We start from the raw sequence: 24,034 nt of genomic DNA, 5'->3' as shown, positions 1-24,034 counted from the left end.
TAGTAATGAACTTTAATCTTCATCTTATCTCTGAAACAAAAGCTAGATTAAAACTTGATATCTTTCACTCCTCTGTCTGGCCTGTGGTGGACTGCAGCATGGATCTATTTAGGAATCCTAACTTTGTTACTAAATACATCGATTTTGACAAGTACGGATATCAGATCCTACTCACAGGAGTACTCGTTTTTTTAACTGCAATTTACTTAAGCTTAGGAAAAAAGCGGAAACTTCCTCCAGGCCCCTATGGCATACCCTACATAGGATATTTCCCTTTCTTAGGAGAAAAGCCATACGAAACCTTCCACAAATTGAGCAAAAAATACGGAAGTGTTTTCAGGTATGTTGCTTTTAATTTTCGAGCTAAAAATGAAAATGCAATTTATGTAGTCGAACCTTTATAAGGAGAGAAAACTGAGGAATTCGGTCTTGTTTTAAGCGTTTTTCTTTTGTTTTTCTATTAGTGACAGTTGGGTTTTTTAATGTGGCTAATCAAACAATTTTGAAGCACAACTTTTAAATGAAAAGTATTAGTGTAGAGTGACGTAACGAAGAAAACTTTTATGCTTGGGGGCTTTCATTTATTTTTACACCCATGCAGCTAGATAGATAAACATATATATATATATATATATATATATATATATATATATATATATATATATATATATATATATATATATATATATATATATATATATATATATATATATATATATTACTAATTAAACAGATATAAATAGGTAGCCAGGTTCCAGGGGCAGATAGATATTATAAGTAGAAAGCTAAAGTTTGGCTTTCAGGAGATACCACTTTCAGAAGCGTCTATTTTCATGAAGGGGCGATACGCAGACGAAAACTAAAGAACGGAATTCGTAAGTGTGATATTCGTTCTAGGTCGTGAATACATCACCTTGGAATTTAAGGAATCAGCCAAGGAGGTGTGTCCATAGACATGGGATGGGAGCGAACCGGTTCCCATGTCTATGGGGGTGCCATTTCAATATTGGGAGGTCAAGGTCTCAATGGACAGTTTATATTCCAAGGGAACTTGAGTGTGTGGGACTTGGTTTTATCTCTTCCAGCAGCCAATGCCCAGACTGCAATACCTCCTATATTTAATTTGAATGGAAAATTGGCGAGAGTAGGGTTTGTGCAATAGGACTGGGCGATGAATCGATATATCGTCATATATCGATATGTATCTATTACCGCGGTAACGATACTTAGATTTCTATCCGTCCGATATATCGTTTGAAACGGAAATATGGGACATAATTACGGAGAAATTGAAATACTATCTCGAAAATACATAATCTTTGATAGTTCTGTGTGATGGGTGAGTATTTGAAATTTTAAGAAATTATCTGCATTCTTCAATCGGAAATTTAATACTTAATTATAGTACAAGGGAAATTATCAGTGCCACCGATGGTCAAGGTGGGTCCATTGTCATTTTGGTCTCCGCATCCAATCCCCCAATAACGTTTTCAAAAGCGGGGCCGTTCTAAGGACCGTGCCCCTAGTTTCTCTCAAGGCTGATATAGCCTCTCGTGGGCCCTGAAAAGTGAGTGCGTGTTGGTTAAAAAAGCATCTTAATGCAACAATTAAAAATTAACCAATTGAGGTAACAACACGATTCATAATTCTAATAAAACATAAACCATTAATATAACGCTGAATAAAAGGTTTGCGAAAAATACTGAAAATAAATATTTGTATTAAAAAAACTTAAAAACGAAAAAAACTTAAAGAGACTACTTCTGTCGTATAGTTATCTCACTAGCGGGAACGCAACTCATCCGTTTCGGACCGCATAAGCTGAACGAATACAACTTATAAGTCCCAAATTAAGAGGGAAAATCTTGACGTCGTTCCATAACTCACGGCACCACTTGAAACCGAATTCAAATACATATACCAATTTTAAATCGTTATCGCTAACAGTGCTGAAGGAACGAAGTTGAAACTGAAACTTCCGATATCCCTGTTATCGCCAGACAGTTTCTATGCATGAGCAGACATAGTGTTTTTTTGTGTAAGTTCTACGCATAAACAAAATTGGAGTTGAAATGATTATACGAATACGAGTTCTAGCTTGTACACACATAGGTTTCTTTATGAAAGTTCTACGCATTTACGTACTTGGGGTTTTTCGACTTATCAAACATAGGTTGCGGAATTGGGGAAGCATATATTAGGATTTCTGGTTCTTTGCGAAACATCGATTGTCGTATAAAACCGAGAATAAACTTAAATTTCGGAACTTGTATGGTTTTTGCAAATTATGTAAAGGAAGAAAATTTTAATGTGCAGATGATTTGAATATGGAAGTTATCCCACCCCCTTGAGAGCTTACATGGCACTTTCCTTCCCCCTAGAAATGTTATTCCCAAATAATGAGCTCTGTTTCACAAAGACTTGCAAATTTTCAACTACCCTTTGTAAAATTTCAACAATTTGGTCTGTGCTTGCGACCCTCCTCACCACATGAGCGAGGGGAGGGTCGTTGTAGCGAATATTATTGAAAAAATTACAGAAATACTACTTACCGAGGGCTTTTATCAGTTGCAGATCTTGTTATGCATAGATGTATGTCCAAGTGCCCCCCCCCCCCAAAGATGACCCCCTCAATTAAAACGACTCCCCACCCGAAAATAAATGACATCTCATTAAAGAGACTAAAATCCGTTTAAAAGCCTTCATTAATTATTTCAGTGGTAAAGTCTGTCTCCAGCCCCCCCCCCCCCCAGGAAGGGCACTTCTTCAGCTATCATTATTGGAAAAAATTGCTGAAACATTTGCGGATCAAGATTTACGATGATTTTTCTCTACTGCATACCATGTTGCTAGGAGTGCCAATTCTCCCCAAGTGCGTTGCTCCCCTCTCTCAATTTTACCAACCCCCCTCTAAAAAAAAAAAAAAAAAAAAAAAAAAAAACCAGGATCCTCAAAAAAAAAAAAAAAAAAAAAAAAAAAAAAAGAGAGAGGGTAAATCCTTTTGAAATATCACCTCTGATTCTTTCAGTTACATAGTCTACCGCATCCCTCCCCCTCATGGGCATATCCCTGATTTAGCAATTATTATTGGGATAAACTATTTTAATATTTAGCTTTCAAAATGTCCAATGGTTTCCCTCTATAGCAGATCTCAATATACAAATAATATAGCTAGGGAAGCACATCCCCCCAACTGTGACGACACCCCTTAATTGTACTGAGCGTCATCCCCCCCCCGAAAAAAACGGGCTCCCCTAATGAAAAGTCTAAAATCCTTTTAAAACAACTCCTCTGATAGTTTCAGTGGTATTGTCAATCTCATGTCCCCCCCCTTCAAATTGGGCACCCCAGCTTTATCATTAGAATAACTTGCTGGAATATTTACATTTCTTACATTTCAAGATTTTCGTAGGTTTTTCTCTATGGCAGATCTTAATGCTAGGGCTGCCAATCCCTAATAAGTACGTTGGGTCCCCTCATTTTTAATTTTACCAAACCCCTCCCCCCGCCAAAAAAAAAAAAAAAAAAAAAAAAAAAAAAAAAAAAAAAAAAAAAAACCAAGAGTCCCGACTTAAGAGACTAAAATACTTTTAAAATAAATTCCATGATAATTTCAATGGCATAGTCAACTTCAAAACCCCTCCCTCACCGAATAGGTACCCTCCCAGGAGCGGATCTAGAGGGGGGCCTTGGGGGCCATGGCCCCTCCCAAAGCCTTGTGATTGTAGGAATTTTTTTAAGGAAAAAAAAGAAAAAAATATTATGAGAAGATAGCAAAATTTAATACATGTATTTTACTGAAAAAGAAGTATAGGCCTTAATTGGGAGATATCCCTGTCCTCAAAACAAAACTTTTATTTCCGTAATTTTTCTCCATTTCTTTACATTATTTCTTGATTCCAACTAGAGACACTTGGACGATCTCTAAATGCTGCTGTTCTCAGCGTATACCCATTTTTCACAAAACCAAAGAGAGCCTAAATTTTCGATTTTATGGCTTTAATTTCGAAACTAGGGAGAGAATCCCCTTTTCCCATGCCCTTTCACAAATGCCTTGAAATGTAGCAAAAAATTGCATTTTAAGTCTTTTATTTCGAAAAAATGTCAACGGAAGCTATCTTATCCAGCCCTTATCACTTAACTTGCTTAAAATCAACTTAAATGAATTTTTTTGGGACTTCAATTACAAAAGAGTTTTGATAGGACCCCCTCCCTCCCTAGTTTATATCGTGATGATAGCTTTAAAAGGAGGTTTTTTGAAGGAGCTCACGAATCTTCCATCTCTTTCTAAAATATGTATAAATATAGTTAAAAATCGAATTTTTAGAGCCTCAAAGGCAAAATATTTCCAGGAAGGAAGGATTCTAAGCACCGTCATACTTCCTTAAATGTAAGCAAACATTACATAAAGGTGTATTTTTAGGCTGGACAGCTTAAAAGCTAGAAAACATTCTTCCTCTTCTAACATCTCAATGTATAATGACAGAATATTTTGTTTTCTAAGCTTTATTTCCAAAAAGTATTTTGGGGCCAGCGCCCGAAACCTGACCTTTCTCCGTACATCATCAAAAATAGACAAAATGCGTTTTTAGTTTCCTAATTTTCAAAAATTACTCGGAAATTTAAATTTTGAAACATTTTTGAGGGAGATTCCTAAATCCACCCCCACACCTAATGTCTCAATACTCCGAAAATTGAGGTTTTAAAACTTCATTTTAATAAAATTTCTGGGGAGTTATCAGGGCCCAATTTCCCAATAGGCAGAGTAGGCAGCTGCCTAGGCCGGCAAGCTTTTCAGGGGCGGCAAATTTGCTATTATAATACACATTTTTTGAATTAATTTGTTATTCTTGAAAGTAAAATATTAACATTCTTTCCTTTTCCACAGAGACAATTTTTTCTTGTAATTTAATAATGATTACTTTCACACATCTTATGAAAGTCAAATGTTTTTCAATCACGGTATTTGCCGAATCATCAGCAAACTTTACCAAATAAAATTTTTTTTGGGAGATCAATGTGATCATTTTACCGGGGCGCCTCAGAATGTGAAACGCCATCATTTCTTCATAAGTTGGACAGTTTGAATCTGGGGAACACTTTTTTTACGTTTTATTGAGTCAAGGATATTTTGCTTCTTTTAGGGGGGAGGGGGTGGCAGATTTCAAATTTGTCTAGGGGTGGCATGGAGCTAAATTTGGCCCTGGGGAGTTTATTCAAAAATTTAGGATGGCCCCTCCCAAAGCAATCGGCTGGATCCGCCACTGTACCCTCCTCTAGGCATTATTATTCGTCTAAATTGCTGGAACATTTGCTTATCAAGATCTTCGATGACTTTTCTGTATTGCAGATCTTATAATGTATCTGACGTAGCTGGGGTGCCAATTTCCCTCCCCAAGTGCGGTGGTTCCCCTCAATTTTATCACCCCTCTTCCAAAACAAAAGAAAAACGCCACCATCTTTTTAATAAATTAAAATCCATCTGTAAATATTTAATGGCATTGTCTGCGTCATGACCTCCCCCCCCCTGCAAGGGCTGTTATTATTCTTACATATTGCGATTATTATTCGCATAAATCTCCCTCTCCCCTCATATTAATCGCGCTTCCCCGAAAACGCGACATTTTATTGAAGAGATTAAACTCCTTTAAAAATAACTTCTCTGATAATTTCAATTGTATACCCAGCATCAAGACCCCCCCCTCCCCCCAATGGGCACGTCTGATTTAGCTATTATTATTTGAAAAGACCGATGTAAAATTTTCTTTTCCAATGGCGTTTTTCTGCAGCATATCTTAATATGCAGATGATGTAAGGGCCATTCCCCCTGACTTTGATGGCACCCCTCATTTTTACCAAGTCCTCTTTTCCCTCAAGAATTGCAACCCACTAATAAAAAAACTTAAATTCTTCTAAAGTAATTTCTCCAAACGTTTTTGTGGTATAATCTGCCTCATGACACAAACACGTGAGAATCCTTGCTGTAGCTATATTATTAGAATAAATTGCTAAACTATTTATTCACCAATATGGTCTATGGTTTTTCTCTGTTGCAGATACTTACGTAATAGGTTTTGCAGTCCCCCCCCCCATAAAATGTTGAATTTAACGACCTATTATATATCGATATATTGAAAATATCGATATTTTGAGAGCGATATATCGCGGTATTAAAATTCTGATATCGCCCAGCCCTAGTTTGCAATAAAGAACTCAAAGCTGGTCATTTTTACTTTTTCGCCAACTCAATGCTGTTATTGCTGCAACTAAAACATTTCAGGTCTAAATAATCACAAAATGAAAATGTATTGGAATGATTTTTTCTTCTTTTTTTTCAATTCAATTGATTCTTAAGATCTTAGGTATTAATCATCAAGACTACGTGTGTCATTTTTTATGATAAAAATAAGCATCAACAGACTTAAAGCAGAAAACGATAAATTGAGAATGATTTCACTCAAGATGCCTACAGCAATCTCAATTGCAACAAAATATAAAACAAAATAAATATTGCAAACGGCAAATTTCGAATGGTTAGCTTCAATGTTGCCTCTTTTTTGTCCTCATAAAATTATTTTCTTTTTTATAAAACTTAAAAAAAATCCATCTCCCCAAAATGTCGCTAAACTCATAAATATGGCACGCTTCCGTTCTTCCTTCTCTTCCTATTTTAAGGAATGGGCTCGCTTTTCCAGACGAACTTGTTGTTCCATTCTGCGATAAACATGCAGTTTTATAAAAGGTTGTACTAATTAAATTTTCCACTATTGAAAAATCACTGTTAATAAAAGGATTGATAATGAGTTGATAATTTCTGACCGTGGAAATTTCTCAGTAGATCACCAAGGATTCGGGGTTGCCTGCATCTGATTCGAATCAAGTCCATACCGATAACACTTCAAAAAAAAAAAAAAAAAAAAAAAATCAAACTGATATTTAAATTCGACTCATTTGAAAACAGAGTACGTTTCTCAAAAACTTAGCACTTTCAACACTAGAACTTCTTGTTTGAGCATTAGATGTCAATGTTCCCACTCTTTTTACCAAAATCTACAATTTAAAGAAGTATGGAGTAGTTTTCTCACATATCAGGTTAAAATTGCAGGAAATTAGTGTTTATTTATTTATTTATTTATTTATTTATTTTTTTGCAGCATAAATCTTGGAGGGCATCTCGTAGTAATTTTAAATGACTGGGAATCTGTAAAAGAAGCATTCAGCAAGGCAGAAACAGCTAACCGGCCAGAGAATTTTTTTGACATTATACCAAATGGACTGGGTAAGTTTTTATTTTATTTTATTTTTTCTTAATATTTTTTAAATTGTAGTAAAAAAATAATAAATAGTTCGACTTTTAGTAAAATATCAGAATGATGTACTCATATGTGAATACAGCAAAAATGTTCTTTTGTCTGCAACTCAACAAGTCTCACATACAGACACACAGGGTAGACCGACAAGTGAGTGATCACTAAAAAGCAATTTCATTTTCAAAAATTCATTACGTCGTTAAACAATGTAGGTTGTTAAAAACTGTAGCACATGGCAGTTAAAACACTTCGATTGGTAGTTACATGGTACGTTACAAAAGTAATGAGCCTTCGTGTAAAAAGGCAGATTTATTGAGCTGATCGGTACAACTGCCTAATAGTCTTAAAAATAGGTACCTCCTGCAACAATGTACTTCTGCAGGCGGCTTTTCCGTTACTTAAAGGCATCCCTGAACTCCTGTTTCAAGATATCTGCAAGGGCTGCCTTGACATACAACTGGATGTCCTCGATGGAATCGAAACGTTTCTTTTTCAGCGCTGATTTTAATAGTGGAAACAGGAAGTCAGGAGGCCACAATCTCAGTCTGTAAGAAGGCTAGGGCACCACGGGAGCGTTCACTCGGATCTTCTTTAGTCAGAATTCTCGATACAAGTTTCGCGCATACTTTCCTCCTGTGCAACTTCTCCGTAACAATGCGTTGCACCGTTGTTTCCGATAAGTCCAGGGCTCTTGCTACTTGGTAGAGACTCAAACACGAGTCCATGTTCAAAAATTCACGCACTCGTTGCACATTTACATCAGTACGGGCTTCCAGACTGAGGTTCGTCAGTCACCACTTCCCGGCCATACAAAAGGTACTCGTACGATTCTTCTACTTGGGAACAGGACAGAAACTCAATCCCAAACGCCTGTTGAAGCATTGTGAACGTTTGGGAGGGAAACCAGAAGCAAAATTTAATCTCTTTGCATTGCTCTGACGAACTTTCCATATCGCCGTGTCACGCACCACCGTATAGGGGTTACTGTTAAAGCTGATGGTACTGCTCCCAAAACTGGGAGGCAACTTACGTGCATTGCGCTTTAAAGCCAACAACCCCCACTACCGTCGCTGTCAAGCGGAGCGAGCTGCAATGTGTGCATGCGTCAGTATAACGTGAGGCTCATTACTTTTGGATCGTACTACTTAAATGCAATTATTTTTTAAAAAATAGATTTTTTAAGGTTATGCATCGGGTTTCTCTGGAAGAGGGAAATGAAAACAATTGCACCAATCCAGTGAACAAACACGTCTTATCAGTAGACAAACAAGTCGTCTTCTTTTTGGAAATCTATAAAAGAAGGTTACTACTGTCAATTCACTCAAAAAAAAAAAAAAAAAAAAAAACTTTTGACCTCCTTTTTATTTAGCAGTAAGTACCCGCCCCTAAGTCAGGGCTAAGGCAGAACTACATGCAATGTACCAGAAAGTCCAGTTATCACACCCAGAGACTACAGTTTTGTTCTTGTGTGAACTGATCTGTCTGTAATAGTGAATAACCTAGGTGGAGGCAGATGATATCTTATTGTTTGATGAGTAGTTTATTCATGAGTTGATCACCGTCCAACCTCATATAGTATCCAGACACTTACAGAAACAGATATTTTTTTGAATTTCTAGAGAAGTACCAGAAGAATTGTTCTATATCTTTTGTCATAAAAAGGTTATACTTGAGCTCACACCCTACAGTAAAGTAAACACTTATACTTGCGCGCATTTAGGGGAACAGTAACAAATTAAATAAGCTAAAACGTCGTTTTCCTGGTCCTCCCTGCATTGTATAAAGCTACAAAAAAGTTGTAAATCCTCAAAGTTAGTTTTACTTGCTTTGTACGTTCCATGCAGTTTTGTAAAAAAACTTTTATATTTGAGAAAGTTTAAGCATTTATTCCTAAAAACCATTTTGCTAAGCAAGGTTATGACATATAACAGGACGAGTTCCCTAGAAAATTTTACCAAATTTTCAGAAAAAGGGAAATATAATGCCGAAATTTAAAACAGAAAATTTTATAAAATAGGAACATTTGAATGAATTAAATTTTCACTGCTCATGCACGAAATATAGCAATTATACTTAACACACATTATTAAGAACTTCTAGTTGAATAGCATAAAAGCTTTGAAGGACATCGCCTATCCAATGAACTGTATTTCAACATTTCTCAGGCAGTGTAAGGAATCTTAGTGGCTTAGTAGTAGCGCTTCGTGCTTTCGCGTCGCAAAATCAGGGTGGGGCATAGTCGACTCAGCCTTTCATCTCATCAGAAGGTTGATAAAATGAGTGCCAAGCGTGCTTGGGAACTAAGCACTGGAAATTCCGCGTTCGGCTGACCACCCTGCCGAAACATCTGCTTTTGCACCCCAGAGCCTACCGTCAGGAGAACTAATGGGTACAGTAGAACTTGATCTTCATGGGCTGTTGCGCCACATTTATCAACCTCAAAATGATTTTAATGAATGTGATAAGCAATGCGTCGTATTGTAGAAAGCAGAAATTAATGTAAAACGAATGATAATTGATCTTTTCTTCCAGGGCTTGGTGGAGTGAATGGAGCAGAATGGGTGGAGCAAAGGCGTTTCAGTGTGAAAGCCATGAAAGATATTGGCTTTGGAAGAACACGCTGGGAAGAATTAGTGCAGGTAAAATGGCTCCCTTCCCTCTAAAATTCACTTTTAATACAACTAAATTTGCTTTTAATGATGAGTAAAATTTATACTAATCCCTTAACATACAATGACATCTTAGAGGCAGCAAAGAGTCTTATGATATGTGAAATGATTGACGTCTGTTGAAGACGGCGTAGTCTGTAACGGCATATGAAATGAATGAAGTTTTGGAGACGACGAAGAATCTAATGGTATATGAAATTAATGACGTCTCTTGGAAACTGCGAAGAGCCCGTAATGGTACATGAAACGAATGACGTCTCTTGGAGACGGCTAGGGCTGTATCCAAAAGGGGGGGGGAGGCGACGGACGTGGCCCCGCCCCGAAACGTTTTGTATGGTATAACAGAAGATTTTTTTTTACTTTCTAATATCAGAAAAGGAAAATAACAAAGTCTTTTTATTCTTAATTTTGTAACTATTAAACGAGTAAAACTTTAAAGCAATTCTAATCCTCATTAGCTAGCATACTTGAAATTTAGACACATATTAGGGCTTCCTGCTCTCTTTCCCAATTCAATTCAGGGCCAAAGCAGGGCCCTTGCCAGTTTGGTGGGCTTACCCTCCTACCCATAAAACCTACACTACACCGATTTCAAGCTGGGGACTCCCAAGGGTCGGGCCCCTAGTTCCCGATGAGGCTAGTATCTGGTTACCAAGATGTGCCAAATTCAGCTTCTTGATACATCCAGCGTAAAAAAATGTAAAAATCATGATTCTCACGTTTTTGTAGCATATTTTTCAAGATAATTTTTTTATTTCTAATATGTATTACATATATTTACTATAAAACTATTCTAATTTATACTTATATTCCTGAAATGCATTCTTTATTAGGAAGAACTGAAAGAAGTGGTGGAAATGATGAAAAAGCATGGAACAGCTCCGCTAGATGTTCGAAAGTTCTTCACTAGTACGTTTACGAACAATGTGTTGACACTAATTTTTGGTCATCGTTTGCCCATTGGTCACCCAGACACAGAACTAGTGAGTCAATGCGTGGATGCAGTCTCCAATTCGTTACCATCTTTGGGTCTGAATGTGTTTCTTCCAAAATTAAGCGACTTCTTGACGTTCCTGGGACTTACGAGACAGTCTTTAAATTTTGAAACAATTTTAAAATTCACTAATTTTGCTACGTAAGTGTTAATGATAGTAATTATATTAGCCATAAAAAAAATACTTCAAAACCTTTATGAATGAACATCTGTAAAGGGTTCGGTACAATGATCTGTTAATCTTTCACTAGCAGACAGAAGCACAGTAGTGCAGTACACGACGACCTTTGAGTCATGCTGTTTTGAATAGTAGAATCAAGCAGTACCATTTGCTAACATTGCCATAAGCATCGTGCAATCTCGTTGATGGAAACCTACTCGACTCCTGCTGTGGATCAAAAAACAGCTGTCTTCAGGGCCCATACGAGGTTAAAACAGGTACAGTGATACGTATGGTGCGGAGGACCCTGAACTATAGTGTAGTGCAGTACTGGAAGACCTAGTTACAGATACAAATCTGGTGGTTTAGTGATCGCTGTTCAACACCTCTGTCTTTCTTTGGAGATACCTGAAGACGTAAATATTTCTTTGGGAACACTTGAAAACTGCAGTTGCACCACGGCAAGGAAAGTTATTTATCTGAAAAACTCAAAAATTTCGAAAATCGTACTCAAAATTTTGGAAAACCGTACTAGCTATGGATTTAATAATCTAAATTTAATACTCTTTCTTGCCACAAAACTTGCACAAAGTTTGCTAACATAACTAGTGCGTGGTTGCATAGAAACCATATAATCAATAGTGACACGTCATTAAAATTTCATAATTTAGTAGAAACATCTTTGAACTTTTAGTATACATTATTAATTTAGACAACAAAAACTAACTAGTAGACATCACATCCTTTTTTCTTTTTTTTTTTTGCGCGTATTGTGATATCTGAGTCTGAATCACTTAAAACTACTATTGCGTAGAACCTGGATTTTCTCCAATGCTTTTTTTTTTTTTAGTTGAGTCACTTTTCTTGCCGCAGTGCGTATGAAAACGGAGATGTTTTTTGGGGAACCTGAGGACTAAAGTCTTTCGTTGGCGGTACCAAAAGACGGAAGTCTTTGTAGACACTTGAATACTGAAGTCTTTAGTTGGGTGCACCTAAAAACGGATACTTTCTTTGGGGACACCTGAAGAGAGGAAGTCTTTAAAGAGAGACCACAGACGGTTAAGGATCACCATGATCGATGTTGCTGCTTGAAAATGGGCAGATCATTATGCTGAACCCCCATAACAAAATATGAATTGTAGTGAACTATTAATCGCGTTCATTCAAACCATATTAAATCTCTCATCTTTAACAAACTGAGATTTTACAAGTAAAATTAATTCATTTACCTCATTGATGAAGAACTAAATCCCATCGTATGGTTTAGTTAAATAAATACAATTAAGTTATGAATATAATATTTTTTCTGAAGAGCATACAACTTCTGTAATCCTAAGGATTTTATTTTTATAATAAGGGCTTCAACTTTATTCTAAACATGCGATTAAATTCACCAATTTCAGAACGAACATTTTTATAATTGTAATGAAATAATCTACATAACAAAATTGCTAAATACGACAAAGATGAAAACAAAAGTATGGTTTGTAACAAACTTTTAAAAAAAAAAAAAGTTACAATCCGAAATATTAAAGAATTTCAGGCAGCGCTTCATGGTGTACGAGTAAAGCTTCTTTTTTTTGACAAAATAGTGCATTTTTTTATGAAGTGCAGCTGATTTAAGTTTAACGTTAAATATTTTTATCCATTTGATGATAGTTTAATACTATTACGTGAAAAATATGCATCTCTTTTGTGTAGATTTGGAAATTTTGTTAGAAGCATTAAAAAAGTTTATTTTAAAAATTTCAAAATTCTTCTCAACAATAAAAAACAATTTTTCCAGTAATTAACTGAAGTAATTATAAATTAACCAAATTCGAAACATATGTGCTTTTAATTTTGACTTTGTGAGTTCATCTTTCAGAAAAGCCATCCAAGAAAAGCAGGACAAAATGGAAGATAGTGCAAGCGACTCATTCGTCGATGAATACGTAAACGAAATTAGACGAAATGCACTGAAGAACAAGGAAACTAGTTTTTCAGGTAATGTCTATAAAAGCGTCGAAAATCTAACTCGGGTGTGGCTACCTAGAAGGGATCATGGCGCAAATTGCGCCATTAAAATTTTTAGTGGGGGAGGGAGTGTTTTAATGGGTATTTTACTTTTTTGGGGGGGGGAGGGGAGGCTTTTGTTTTGAGGGGCTCTTCGTGATATTTAGGGCGGTGTGCCCTCGCTTTTAGCAGGTTCACTTCTGTTTAACAGACTTACTTTTACAAACACATATATCGTAGCCCGGCAAGGAAATGAATACGACTCAAAAGAAAAATAATTAATTTGAATTCTGAAATTTTGAATTCAAATTATGTTTTTCGCAATCACGAACTGAGATATTGTTTCTAGAAACAGCTCCTGTCCCCCCCTCCAAGCCTGCCTCTCCTCCTGGGCGGTTACGTGTGCATAGTTGTGTGTGTAAGTGTGTAGGCTTGTGTGTGTGCGTAGACCTGTGTGTATGCACGTAGGTGTGTGTGTATGTGTGTGTGTAAGTGTGTGAGCGTGCGTGTGTGTAGGACATGGACGCCTCCGACCAGGAGAAGCGGATAACTCAGGACCGGAGCAGCCGCGCCGCCTGCAGAGGACGGTGGGTGGTGGTGCTGCAGAGGCTTCTGGTCCAAGCTGAAAAAGGCACGGACATCAAAAACGGTCAAATGAGAACAATAAGCAATCGTGATTGCTCAAAAAAAAAAAAAAAAAAAATATATATATATATTAATTTGAATTTTGACATCTTGAATTCAAATTATGTTTTTCGCAGTCACGAGTGTGTATGTAGGCGTGCGTGTTTGTGTGTGGGGGGTATGTGTGTAGGGGGTATGTGTATGTGTGTGTAGGCATGTGTGTTTGTGTGTGTAGGCATATGTGTTAGTGTCCTTGTATGAATGTGTGGGTAGTTGTGTGTGTATGTGTAGGTGTCTGTATGTATGCGTGTGTGTAAGTGTATGTGTGTGTAGGTGTATGTGTGTGTAAGTGTATGTGTGTGTAGGTGTATGTGTGTGTAGGTGTATGTGTGTGTAGGTGTTTGTGTGTGTATGTGTTTGTGTGCGTGTAGCTGTGTATGTATGCGCGTGTGTGTAGGACATGGATGCAACCTGGAGACGGCTTTCGCTATAGGAGCAGCATCGTGAGGAGCCCGTCGACGGTGATGGTGCGGAGGGTGGCGGTGGGAAAATAAAATGCTAGGACATCAAAACAGTCTCTCTTAAGGAAGCCTAGTGCTAATTGTGTATTAGCTAGTAGTTTGGCACTCTAAGCTTCCTTAAGAGGTTTTCCACCTCCAGCTCGTTCACTACCTATGCCGGAATGATGAGTGCTAATAAGCACGAAACTCCAGTCCTCGGCTGGAATTGACTGAGCTGGCAGTGTATTTCGTGCACTAGTTAGTACGTTTTTCATAAATTTTGAGTTGCGTCGCTTTCCTTGCCGGTGTGCAATATGCCTTTAAGTACACCGAGTGTCTCAAAACTGTAGCGAAATTTTTAATGGCAATAGATTTCATTTAAAGGAATAAAAATTGGATAGGAATAAATAGCAAGGAACGTCAAGGGAAAGAGTGATAGCAGCAATAGAAAGTCTGAAAGAAAATGAAACAGTGGTTGACGGGAAACATTTAGTGGACATAGTAAATGGTATAAATTGAATACTACATGAAAAAAAATCAAATGTTACAACATATGCTCGAAGTTCCCACCAGCAGACATATGCGAACGTTGCGTTTGACAGAACCCTGCTTGCCCTTCATGGCATCGAGTTTCTTCAATTGTAGAATTCTAACAGAGCCTGATTACCTCACAGGCCAACTAGGCCTGAGCCTGGTGCCCCAAATTACTTAAAGAGCGATGCACAGCATTACAATTATACAAAGAATGCATGTATTTTAAGCGTAATAATTGAAAAAAAAAAGGCCTTTGTAATTGGAAAATAATTTTCTTAAAGGAGAATTTTTATTCATTCTGCCAGAAGCAAATTTATCATGTGACAGTTTTGCAGTGTCCCGAAGGGTAATGAATGCACATAATAAATGATTTACAAAGTTCTGTGGTAGACAAAGTGGCCTCCAAAAATGCGTTCCGACCGGCTATAGTCATCAGGAGGCTTCGATATTATTGTGAGACTAGGGCCTCACTTTTAGTTAGTTGGGCCCTGATTTCTAATGGTAATAACTTCGAATATTTGTTGTAACTAGTGATTGCAATATCAGTATACCGAATACCGGTATTTGGTGAGGTAAAATTCCAATATTTTCGGTATTAGTTAAAAATAATAAATAAATCAACACTCTTAAATTAAAAACTCACTTACTAGATATTATAATATAGCTGTTTCAAATGTGCATTTCTCTATCGATGAGACAGCACCAAAATCAATCTATTGATGAAAATATTTCCCTTCAAAAGCACAAATTAATACAACATCAATGAATAAAATTACTGTAACGAAAACAAAATGATGTGTTCCTGAGTAGATAGTTTTATTTCTTCCACTTCTTTGATCATTCACTTGATCTTAATGATCACTTGTAAACATTAATTTCAAGTACAATTACGAATGTATTTGCGCTATGAAAAATGTATTCCAACAATCAAGTACAGTAATACTTTATGATATATTCTTTAAACATTTGCCTCAACTGTACTAAATTTTGAATTAGTAAATAGCGGGAGCAAGTGCAATCATTGGCTTTGTAAAAGCTGGAAAAAAGATCTAAGATCCCAAGTCATGTGACTCAACAATGACGAATGGTTGCCCTGTTTTGCGTGAAACTAGAGAAAGAAACCGGATTTCTTCCTACGTTTTGCGTTAAAATCTATCAAGTGACTTGGAATTTCTGCTTCACAAATGAAAGTCTTCTCACTCCCTCAATTTTATCTCTTTTTAATGGTTTGAGTCGGATGAAATAGGCTCCGATGGACTAAGGATAAATCAATCCAATTGCTTCAGTAGAAGTGAGAAAAACGGTTTTAGTGTTGAGTAAAGGAACATGCATAAAAACAAAGTTGATACCAGCATTGCACGTTTGGCAATCAATATAGCAAATTCTGGTTGGTTTGTTTATTTGGTTTTAATGGCACAAGAACCCTAGTAAATTCTGGACCAATTCGACTGAAATATGCTTGTCAGAAGTTCTTTTCTCTGCCAAAACATTCTAAATTATTATATGGTCTTTAGAATAAACTACCTTTTCTATTCTGGAAGTAGTGATGATGAACTGAAAAAAATATACTCGAAAATATATAGTGCACTTAAAAAAAACTATTGTACCATACAAGATTTAAATAAGAGAAAGTTAATTATTTAAACAATGGAATTTTTATTATTTTCTCGCCAATAACGTGAAGTGATGTAACCCAAGTTTGTAAATGCAGCATATCTTCTTCTTACTGATTGTTCTTTCCAAGAAGAAAGGAACTTGCTCCAGGTCAGGGATCCTCTTCTCAGAACCAGACTATGCACAATGCGTAAAAAACAATGAAAAGAAACCTTGTCAACCATGAATGTGAGCCCCCTCAAAAAGAGGAGACAGATTGAAACTTACATTTTTCGTTTCATTTCTATTTCAGAGAGACATCTTCGTGGCAACACACAGGCCCTGCTTATCGGAGGCAGCGAGACAAGTAGGACCACTCTAGTCTTCATTTTAATATCAATGGCGGAACACCAGGAAACGCAGAAACGAGTCCAGGAAGAACTGGACAACGTATTGGGTAAAGAGGGAACTTTGCGATGGGCAGACAGGACAAGAGTTCCATACACGTTTGCAACCATAATGGAAGCCATGCGATGGAGATCTGTAGTGCCAATCAATACTCTGAGAATGTAAGTCCTCCTGCTGTAATTTCGCTTTTATTTTTTACTAGTGGTACCCGCATGGCTTTGCCTGTAGTTGAAAATTAAAAGGTCATTCGGTTTGCCTGTATATTTACAAATAATGGATGACGAATTTCTCGCCAATTGGCTATGTTCATTCGCTCTCCCGTTCCACTTCATGATAATTTCGTAATTTACTCACCCATCTTATGATAATTTTGCTCCGGTAAAAGTTCTTAAAGTTGAAATAGAAAAAGAACATTGCTTTGCACAGGTGCACACCCCCATGCTACAAACTAAATTTGTGCCAAATTTCATGAAAATCGGTCAAACGGTCTAGATGCTATGCGCGTCACAGACATCCAGACAGAGAGACTTTCCGCTTTATTATTAGTAAAGAAAAGAAATATTGGAGCTCATCCAAGAGAAAGCCATACATGATCCTTTTCTCTCTTAATTAACGTCAAATGTGGTGACTTTATAATAGCAGGGATTGGATTGTGACATAACTATGAGAAATAGGATGCTGTTTTACTAACATATGGGTGGTTTGAAGTTTGCTGCATTCTCCCCCCCCCTCCTCCCATGCATCCCTTGGTTCTCTCCTTTTCTTTCTGCCGTGGTACAAACCTCCTCTCGCAGGATAGGCAAAAATCACTTAAAAAACTTTCAATCAATCAATCAATTAGCTGCACTATGCTGTAACTGTTTTGTAACATAGTTTAACATTTATATTCATTGTGCTGTAACTTGGGGGGGGGGGGGGGACTTTTGAATCTAGACTAGCTAAGCCGAAAGCTGAGGGGGAAAAAAAGGATGTAAAAATTAAAAGATAAGCGGAGTAGAAAATGGATGAATTTACTGATTTGAAGGGAAGATAAATTGCAGGTTCTCAAACTGAAGCTTTAAGGCAGTCTTAATGATTTCAAAAGAAGAATAGAGGGTGGGATCATCAGGGATCTTCCATAAATTTTTTTTAAATTGAAGTTTTAAAAGCAAGTTATGCCAGCAGGGATTGGATTGAAGACTTAAAATCAGACTACAATGATTTCAATTTAAGAGAAGAGGCCGGGTCGGGGAGAGGGGTGGTTTAGGGGACTCTTGCTCTCTCCTAGAGTAAGTGTTACAACTGTCAGTTTGTTGGTTTGCTCATTCATTTATTCAGCGCTCATCTGAAAGTACGCTTAGAATCATTAAAAAAGAAAAGCATTTAAATACTCATCCTCATATTAATAAAACCTATGATATTTAAGTTATGACACCTGTAGTGGCCACTTCAAGCTTACCTATATACTTTGAAGGAAGATATGAACAATAAGAATGTGGTATTTTGTTGATACTTAATGTAACTATCCTATTGAATCAATTTTATTCACCAGTTATTTGAATTTTTAGTAAGTAATGCAAATTCTTCGGATGGAAGAATGGCAGATGGCCACTACTGAAATTTTCAGATTTTGGAGTGGCTGCTAATGGATCAAATTTGAAGTTATAATAAAAATGGATAAAAAATTGAACAAATTGAATTTTGGCATTTTTAAATCATGGGACAATTGAGGATGAGTTGGTCTTTAGTACGCTCATTGAGTTTCAAGAGAGGTAATTAATATTGTAGACCCATTGTTTAAATATACTTCACCGTGGCTACTACTAGTGTGTTTTAAACCTTGAAGTGGCCATTACTGAAGCAATGGCCACTACTGGTGTTTTACCTTAGATGTTAAACCATACAACTTTCTCACATTCAACTTATCAACAAATGAATTTGTACATGAAATACACCACCAGCTCAGTCATTTCCAGCCGAGGACTGCAGCTTCATGCTTATTAGCACTCATCAGCCCGGCATAGGAAAGTGACTGAGCTGGAGGTGGAAAACCTCTTAAGGTAGCCAAGAGTGCCAAACAAACTGGTAGCCAAACTAGAATTACCACAGACCCAGACGAGTGACCGAAATAATGGTTTGGTAGCCCTCGGCTGGAAATGACTGAGCTGGCGGTGTATTTCATGTATATCTGCTTTAGCCCTGGCTAATGGGCGGTAATTTACTGAATAAATGAATTTGTACTTGACTGCTTTATGTTGTATTCCACAAGTTTCAAGTAACTTTACAAATTTTATAATACACTCAAAAATATTCAATTCGGTTCTTGCCAATTGCAGGACGAGTGAAGACATAAAAATATCAGGATATGATATTCCAAAGCACACTGCGATTGTAGCAAACAACTGGGCTCTACACAATGATCCGAAATACTGGAACAATCCAGAGAGATTTATTCCGGAACGCTTCTTACTAGATGATGGAAAGCAAGTCAATTTCAAACCAGACAGTTACGTTCCTTTTTCATTTGGTAAGTAATAAAATGCAATTAGTGATTTGTTCATTTACGTATTGTCAGATGCCGTTAAATATTTATTACCGTGAGTCGCAAGTTTTGAATTTTCGTAACATACCGATAACATGTGCATGAACTGCGGCAGATCACCAATAAAAAACCGGGTATTTAAGCTTCTTATCACCCAATTGGGTAATGAAGTGGATGCATTAGAAATCAGCAGTCAACAAAGATAGAAAATATTTTGCTTCAATAGTTGTAGTTGATGTGAAACATATGTGGTGCTTGGGTATCCACAGCACTGTGACAAGATGGTTATTATCCCATTAATATTCATTATTGTGATAGGTACGATTATTTTAATTATTTAAAAAAAATCTTATTGTCACAATATCTAAGAACTGGCTGAAAGATGGCTTCAGACAGAATATGATGCCCTATACTTTGAATGTCAAATTTCCAACCAAGACACTACTCAAATTGTTCGATAAGTTGAAAAAAGCAAGCAATCAAAAGAGCATATTGAGACGAATTCTCGTCAATCTTTTCCCTTGTATGTGGCAAGACTGAAGCAAAATATTATCTGCAAAACTTGTGAAAGATGTCTCCCATTGCTCACCCAAAACTTCCTAAACTTGGCGACTTTTCTGGAAATGTTGGCAGACTGTAAGTTTAAGATTATATATTTTGGTTACGGGGACACAAGGGCAAAGAGTTTATTTATCTAGAAACCTATTTTATTATGCTCTTTCAAATGCTACAAATGTAAGTTTTTATCTTGGTATTACACTATTGTATGGTATCCTGGTAAGGTTAACAATGCATTATTAAAACATAAACAAGCAATTTAATGCAAAACTAATGACTTGCCCTAGAACCCTAGTATTAGTAAAAAAACCCATATTGCTAAGAATCAGTGAAAGAGGTTTTGTCAATATCCTACAACACAAAATCTTGAAGCATTTGACCGAGCTTGTGCTTAACACGTTGACTGCCACAGCAATGTTGAGAAATCTGGCCTAAACTGACAATTTGATTTAATCACATTACATTATTAATAACTCCAATTCTAGTGCATGGTTATCATCAAAAATCGTAAAAAATGAAGCCACCTACCGGAAAAAACAACAATATTCGACAACATTCTGTACCTCCACAAAAAAAAAAAGGCATGAAAAGTGTTAGAAGTGTACTACAAACAATAAAATATCATTTTTCTTTTGAATTTGAACTAATTTTTAATTATATTTTTGTTCATTTTTTAATAAATTCTCTGTTTGTGCAAACCAGCAGATTTTTTGTTCTCATGCCAGGAGCCATCTATCGTTTTGGCGTCCTAGAAAAGAACACAATCTATGAGCAATCTCCAAGTTGGCAATCACCGTGTTAAGCAAGAAACAAACGCAATAATTATCTATCATTTGTTCAAAGACACAATTTTATAGCATGCATTACTTATTGCAGGTAAGCGGTCCTGCCCCGGTGAACTGATTGCGATGATGGAAATCCTTCTCTATTTCACAACTTTGATGCAAAAATTCACCGTATTACCAGAGGAAGGGCAGAAAGTGAAATACAACACCATACTTGGTCTCACTTTCCAAGCAACAGATGTAAAGTTAAGATTTATTCCACGTGGATAACACAACTATCTCAATCGATTGCAACTTAGCACAAAATCAGACTTTTGTAGCTGTAAGAAAGTCTTCGAACCTGCAATAACATTGTGAATACATAAGCAAAATTAATAAAGTACACATATATTTTAAGAATACTTTACTTTGATTTTTGACTTTCTGTTAATAAAAATTGAGATGTTAAAGCTAATAAAAGTGGAAGAGTTGTTTTTATGAACTTTTCTTTCACTTTATTCTATGTAGTTCTTAACTATATTATGGAGTCATCAGTCTGAAATAGACAATAACCGATTTGGAGGTTGCCTGCAGCTCGGCGAGTCAATAACAGGGCTTCACTCCAGTCTCTAAACGGTGTAACCTGACATTGCCTGCAGAGCTGCCTCAGTCCTGGCTTATGAGCAGTAACTTACTAGTCGACTAAAACACACATCTTGTTTGAAATGCAGTCAAACACTCAGAGCGCACTTGCATTGCTAAGAAAACCAGAGCATATGGTCACTATGATCCTTGCAAGATATTCTTGATCGATGCACAGAGTAAGTCTTTTCACTGGTATGTTTGCTTAATAAAATAAGACTCACATCCCAATAACATCCAATTGTCCTAGCAAAAGTTAGTGTAACTAGCAGATGGACGAAGTCAAAAAAGTGGAACCCATTTTCCTGGCTGAGAAATTGAAGTAATCATTAATGAAAAGCTTAGGTAATTGGTAGAGGGGGGGGGGGGATAACTGCTCCCTCACTTTCAAAAGCCTTGGGGGGGGGGGGGGTGAGGGAGGAAGGGGCCTTGCCCATCTCCTTTTCTAAATTTGAAATTAATGATGGATTGAAAAATGGTAATACTGATAGATTCAAGAGCTTAAAAAAAAACTTTGATTAGTTGGATGTTTTCTCATGCTTTTATTTCATAAAAATTAAAAAGGAACTTTGAACTAGAAAAAGTCTGGGAGTAGTTTGTCTCAATTTTTGGGGGCCGCGTTCTGAATTATTGAGATAATTTTAAAATCCAGTATTATAGGCCAATTTTCAAAAAAAGAAAGAAAGAGCAACTTCAGGGGACACCTTCTCACTTTTTTGGTCCACCAACCACCTGTGCTAAAAGGATTTTTATTCCTCAAAAGTGATAAGAATGCATTTTTTTTCTTCCAAGAACTGAACCTATGTAATACCAACAGTTTAACTAACATCTATGCTTTTGATTTAACAATACCCTCAAATTAATAACTTTTTTTACAGTCCATTGACAATCTTGAAATCAGGGTTATACAAGATTGTAAAATAGGCGATGAATTCAAAGCCAATTTAGTCCTGATTTCATAAATTCATTATTTAATAAATTTGTTTTAAAAAACTTAATAAAATAAAGACTTTATGAACACTAAAGAGAATTTCAAAATTAGCAAAAAATGAGGTTTTATTTTATACACTATATACACACACAACAGTACAAAAGTAATAATTTTTAATTTATTAAAAAATAAATATATGGAAATGCTTTTCAGTTACAAATCTTCTTCATCACTTCTATACAATTCATATTGTAAGGTAAAAATCTCAACGAGAGATGACTTCACTTGGATTTAAGTTTTTTTGACCACAGGGTCGAATCTAGTACTAACTGGATCACTGAAGATGCCTGGACGGTTATGAATATCAAGTCCTCTAACAGTAAAATGATAATTGTTACCAGGAACAAACTTTGTTAAAGTACACGCCATTGGCAATGATAGAGTTTTGACATTTCCTATCCTTTTCCACAGTGCACTTGTAATATTCTGATTTTTTTGCTCTTGATAGCCAAAAATCTCAAAGCACTGCAATTTCTCATGCTTATCAGTGATATCTGCATCCCATTGTAAAATGATACCTATAAAGAAAAACAGATAATTAACTACAAATGAAGACAGCAGGGGAGTGAAACCTACAGTATACTTGAACTTTGTTCAGGGGTCCACACCGGTGACATACAATTTGCAATTGTTCAATTTCGGGCTTGAAGTTAGAATGGGAAAGCAAAGTATCATTGGCACCTAGCTTTTTTGTTTTAATTGACAAAAAGTTCTGCTTTGGCTTATTTTAAAAATAATTTATAAATCTTAAGCAGGGCAACCAACCACTAAATACCACAATAGGTAAATATGTACAGTTGGCTCTCTGTTTAACGACTTTCAAGGGACCACAAAAAATCGTCCTTAAGTAGAAAGCGACCTTAAATAGAATGCTTTTAACACTATAGTTGACCATCTGGGACCGTGAAAAGCCGTCTTTAAATAGAGAACGTCATTAAATAGAACGTCGTTAAACAGAGAGCCAACTGTATTTGTTACTAAGTATTTCAAAATATCACAGTTTGACCAATGAAATTATGAACCATTTAGTGAATAACAGGAAATATCCAACGTTATTTTATTTAAGCTGTCTGCTGTCCATTTTCATTGCTTTTACTGGTTTCTTTACATCAAGAAGCTCACACCTTTGAATTGAAAAAGGGTTCTTTGAAACCCCGAAACACGTGCATTCTGTTATCTGTTTATTTGTGCTAAACAGTGTTGGATATTTCAGGTTATTCCTCGGCACAAAGGTATTTATTTATTGCTTCATTAAGTGAATATTTATTAGAAAAACAATTTCTATTATATTGATTGGCAAAGTTTCATTCGGATCCACCCGAGCCGAAGCTGTCAGCTTTTAAGTAATGTCAGAAAAATTTTAACCACCATGTAATAACAAAGTTGTAAGAAGAAAAACAATTGAGGGTCTGATTTGGGTGCACTTCCCCTATTAAAAAGTAGAGAAGTTTAATGTTTTGCCTTCGACTTACAGGGGTGATAACCCCCCCCCCCAAAAAAAAACCCTAAAAATTTCAGTGGTAACGTCTGAGTCATGACTTTCCTCATAGGCACTCCTGAAATTACATACAAACATACCACACATGTATGAGATCAAGCAGATTGAATGAAGTCAAAGCTGTGTTTTTGATTCGACAGCGTAGGCAGCTTAGCTGAATAAGGCGGTTAATTTTACTTTTTATACTGTTTCTTAAAGTTCTTGAAAACAAAACAAGTAAATTTTTATTTCATATTCAAGTAACACGATTGATGCAATTTTTCACATCTTATT

General features: G+C 36.4%; 2 protein-coding genes across 3 annotated transcripts in view; one reads left to right on the top strand and one right to left on the bottom strand.

Annotated features, from left to right (window-relative positions):
- Positions 1 to 92: 92 nt before the first annotated feature.
- Positions 93 to 21,105, top strand: LOC129229682 (cytochrome P450 2J6-like). The gene is made up of 8 exons (XM_054864042.1): positions 93 to 340; positions 7,155 to 7,279; positions 9,843 to 9,949; positions 10,813 to 11,114; positions 13,001 to 13,119; positions 16,693 to 16,948; positions 19,103 to 19,293; positions 20,743 to 21,105. Exons 1-8 carry the CDS (start codon positions 99 to 101, stop codon positions 20,919 to 20,921), a joined length of 1,521 nt encoding a protein of 506 aa, XP_054720017.1. The 5' UTR covers positions 93 to 98; the 3' UTR covers positions 20,922 to 21,105.
- A 1,223-nt stretch (positions 21,106 to 22,328) lies between these two features.
- Positions 22,329 to 24,034, bottom strand: part of LOC129229681 (serine-aspartate repeat-containing protein F-like) — a 135,126-nt gene continuing 133,420 nt past the window's right edge. For both annotated transcript variants that reach the window (XM_054864039.1, XM_054864040.1), the window contains one exon: positions 22,329 to 22,781. In XM_054864039.1, the coding sequence (XP_054720014.1) occupies positions 22,495 to 22,781 (287 nt within the window). In that variant the 3' untranslated portion in view covers positions 22,329 to 22,494. The remainder of the gene's footprint in view (positions 22,782 to 24,034) is intronic.

The sequence above is a fragment of the Uloborus diversus genome, chromosome 9, assembly GCF_026930045.1.
Source record: "Uloborus diversus isolate 005 chromosome 9, Udiv.v.3.1, whole genome shotgun sequence".
NCBI classification, from domain to species: Eukaryota; Metazoa; Arthropoda; class Arachnida; order Araneae; family Uloboridae; genus Uloborus; species Uloborus diversus.
This window is presented reverse-complemented; position numbering and strand designations above follow the sequence as displayed.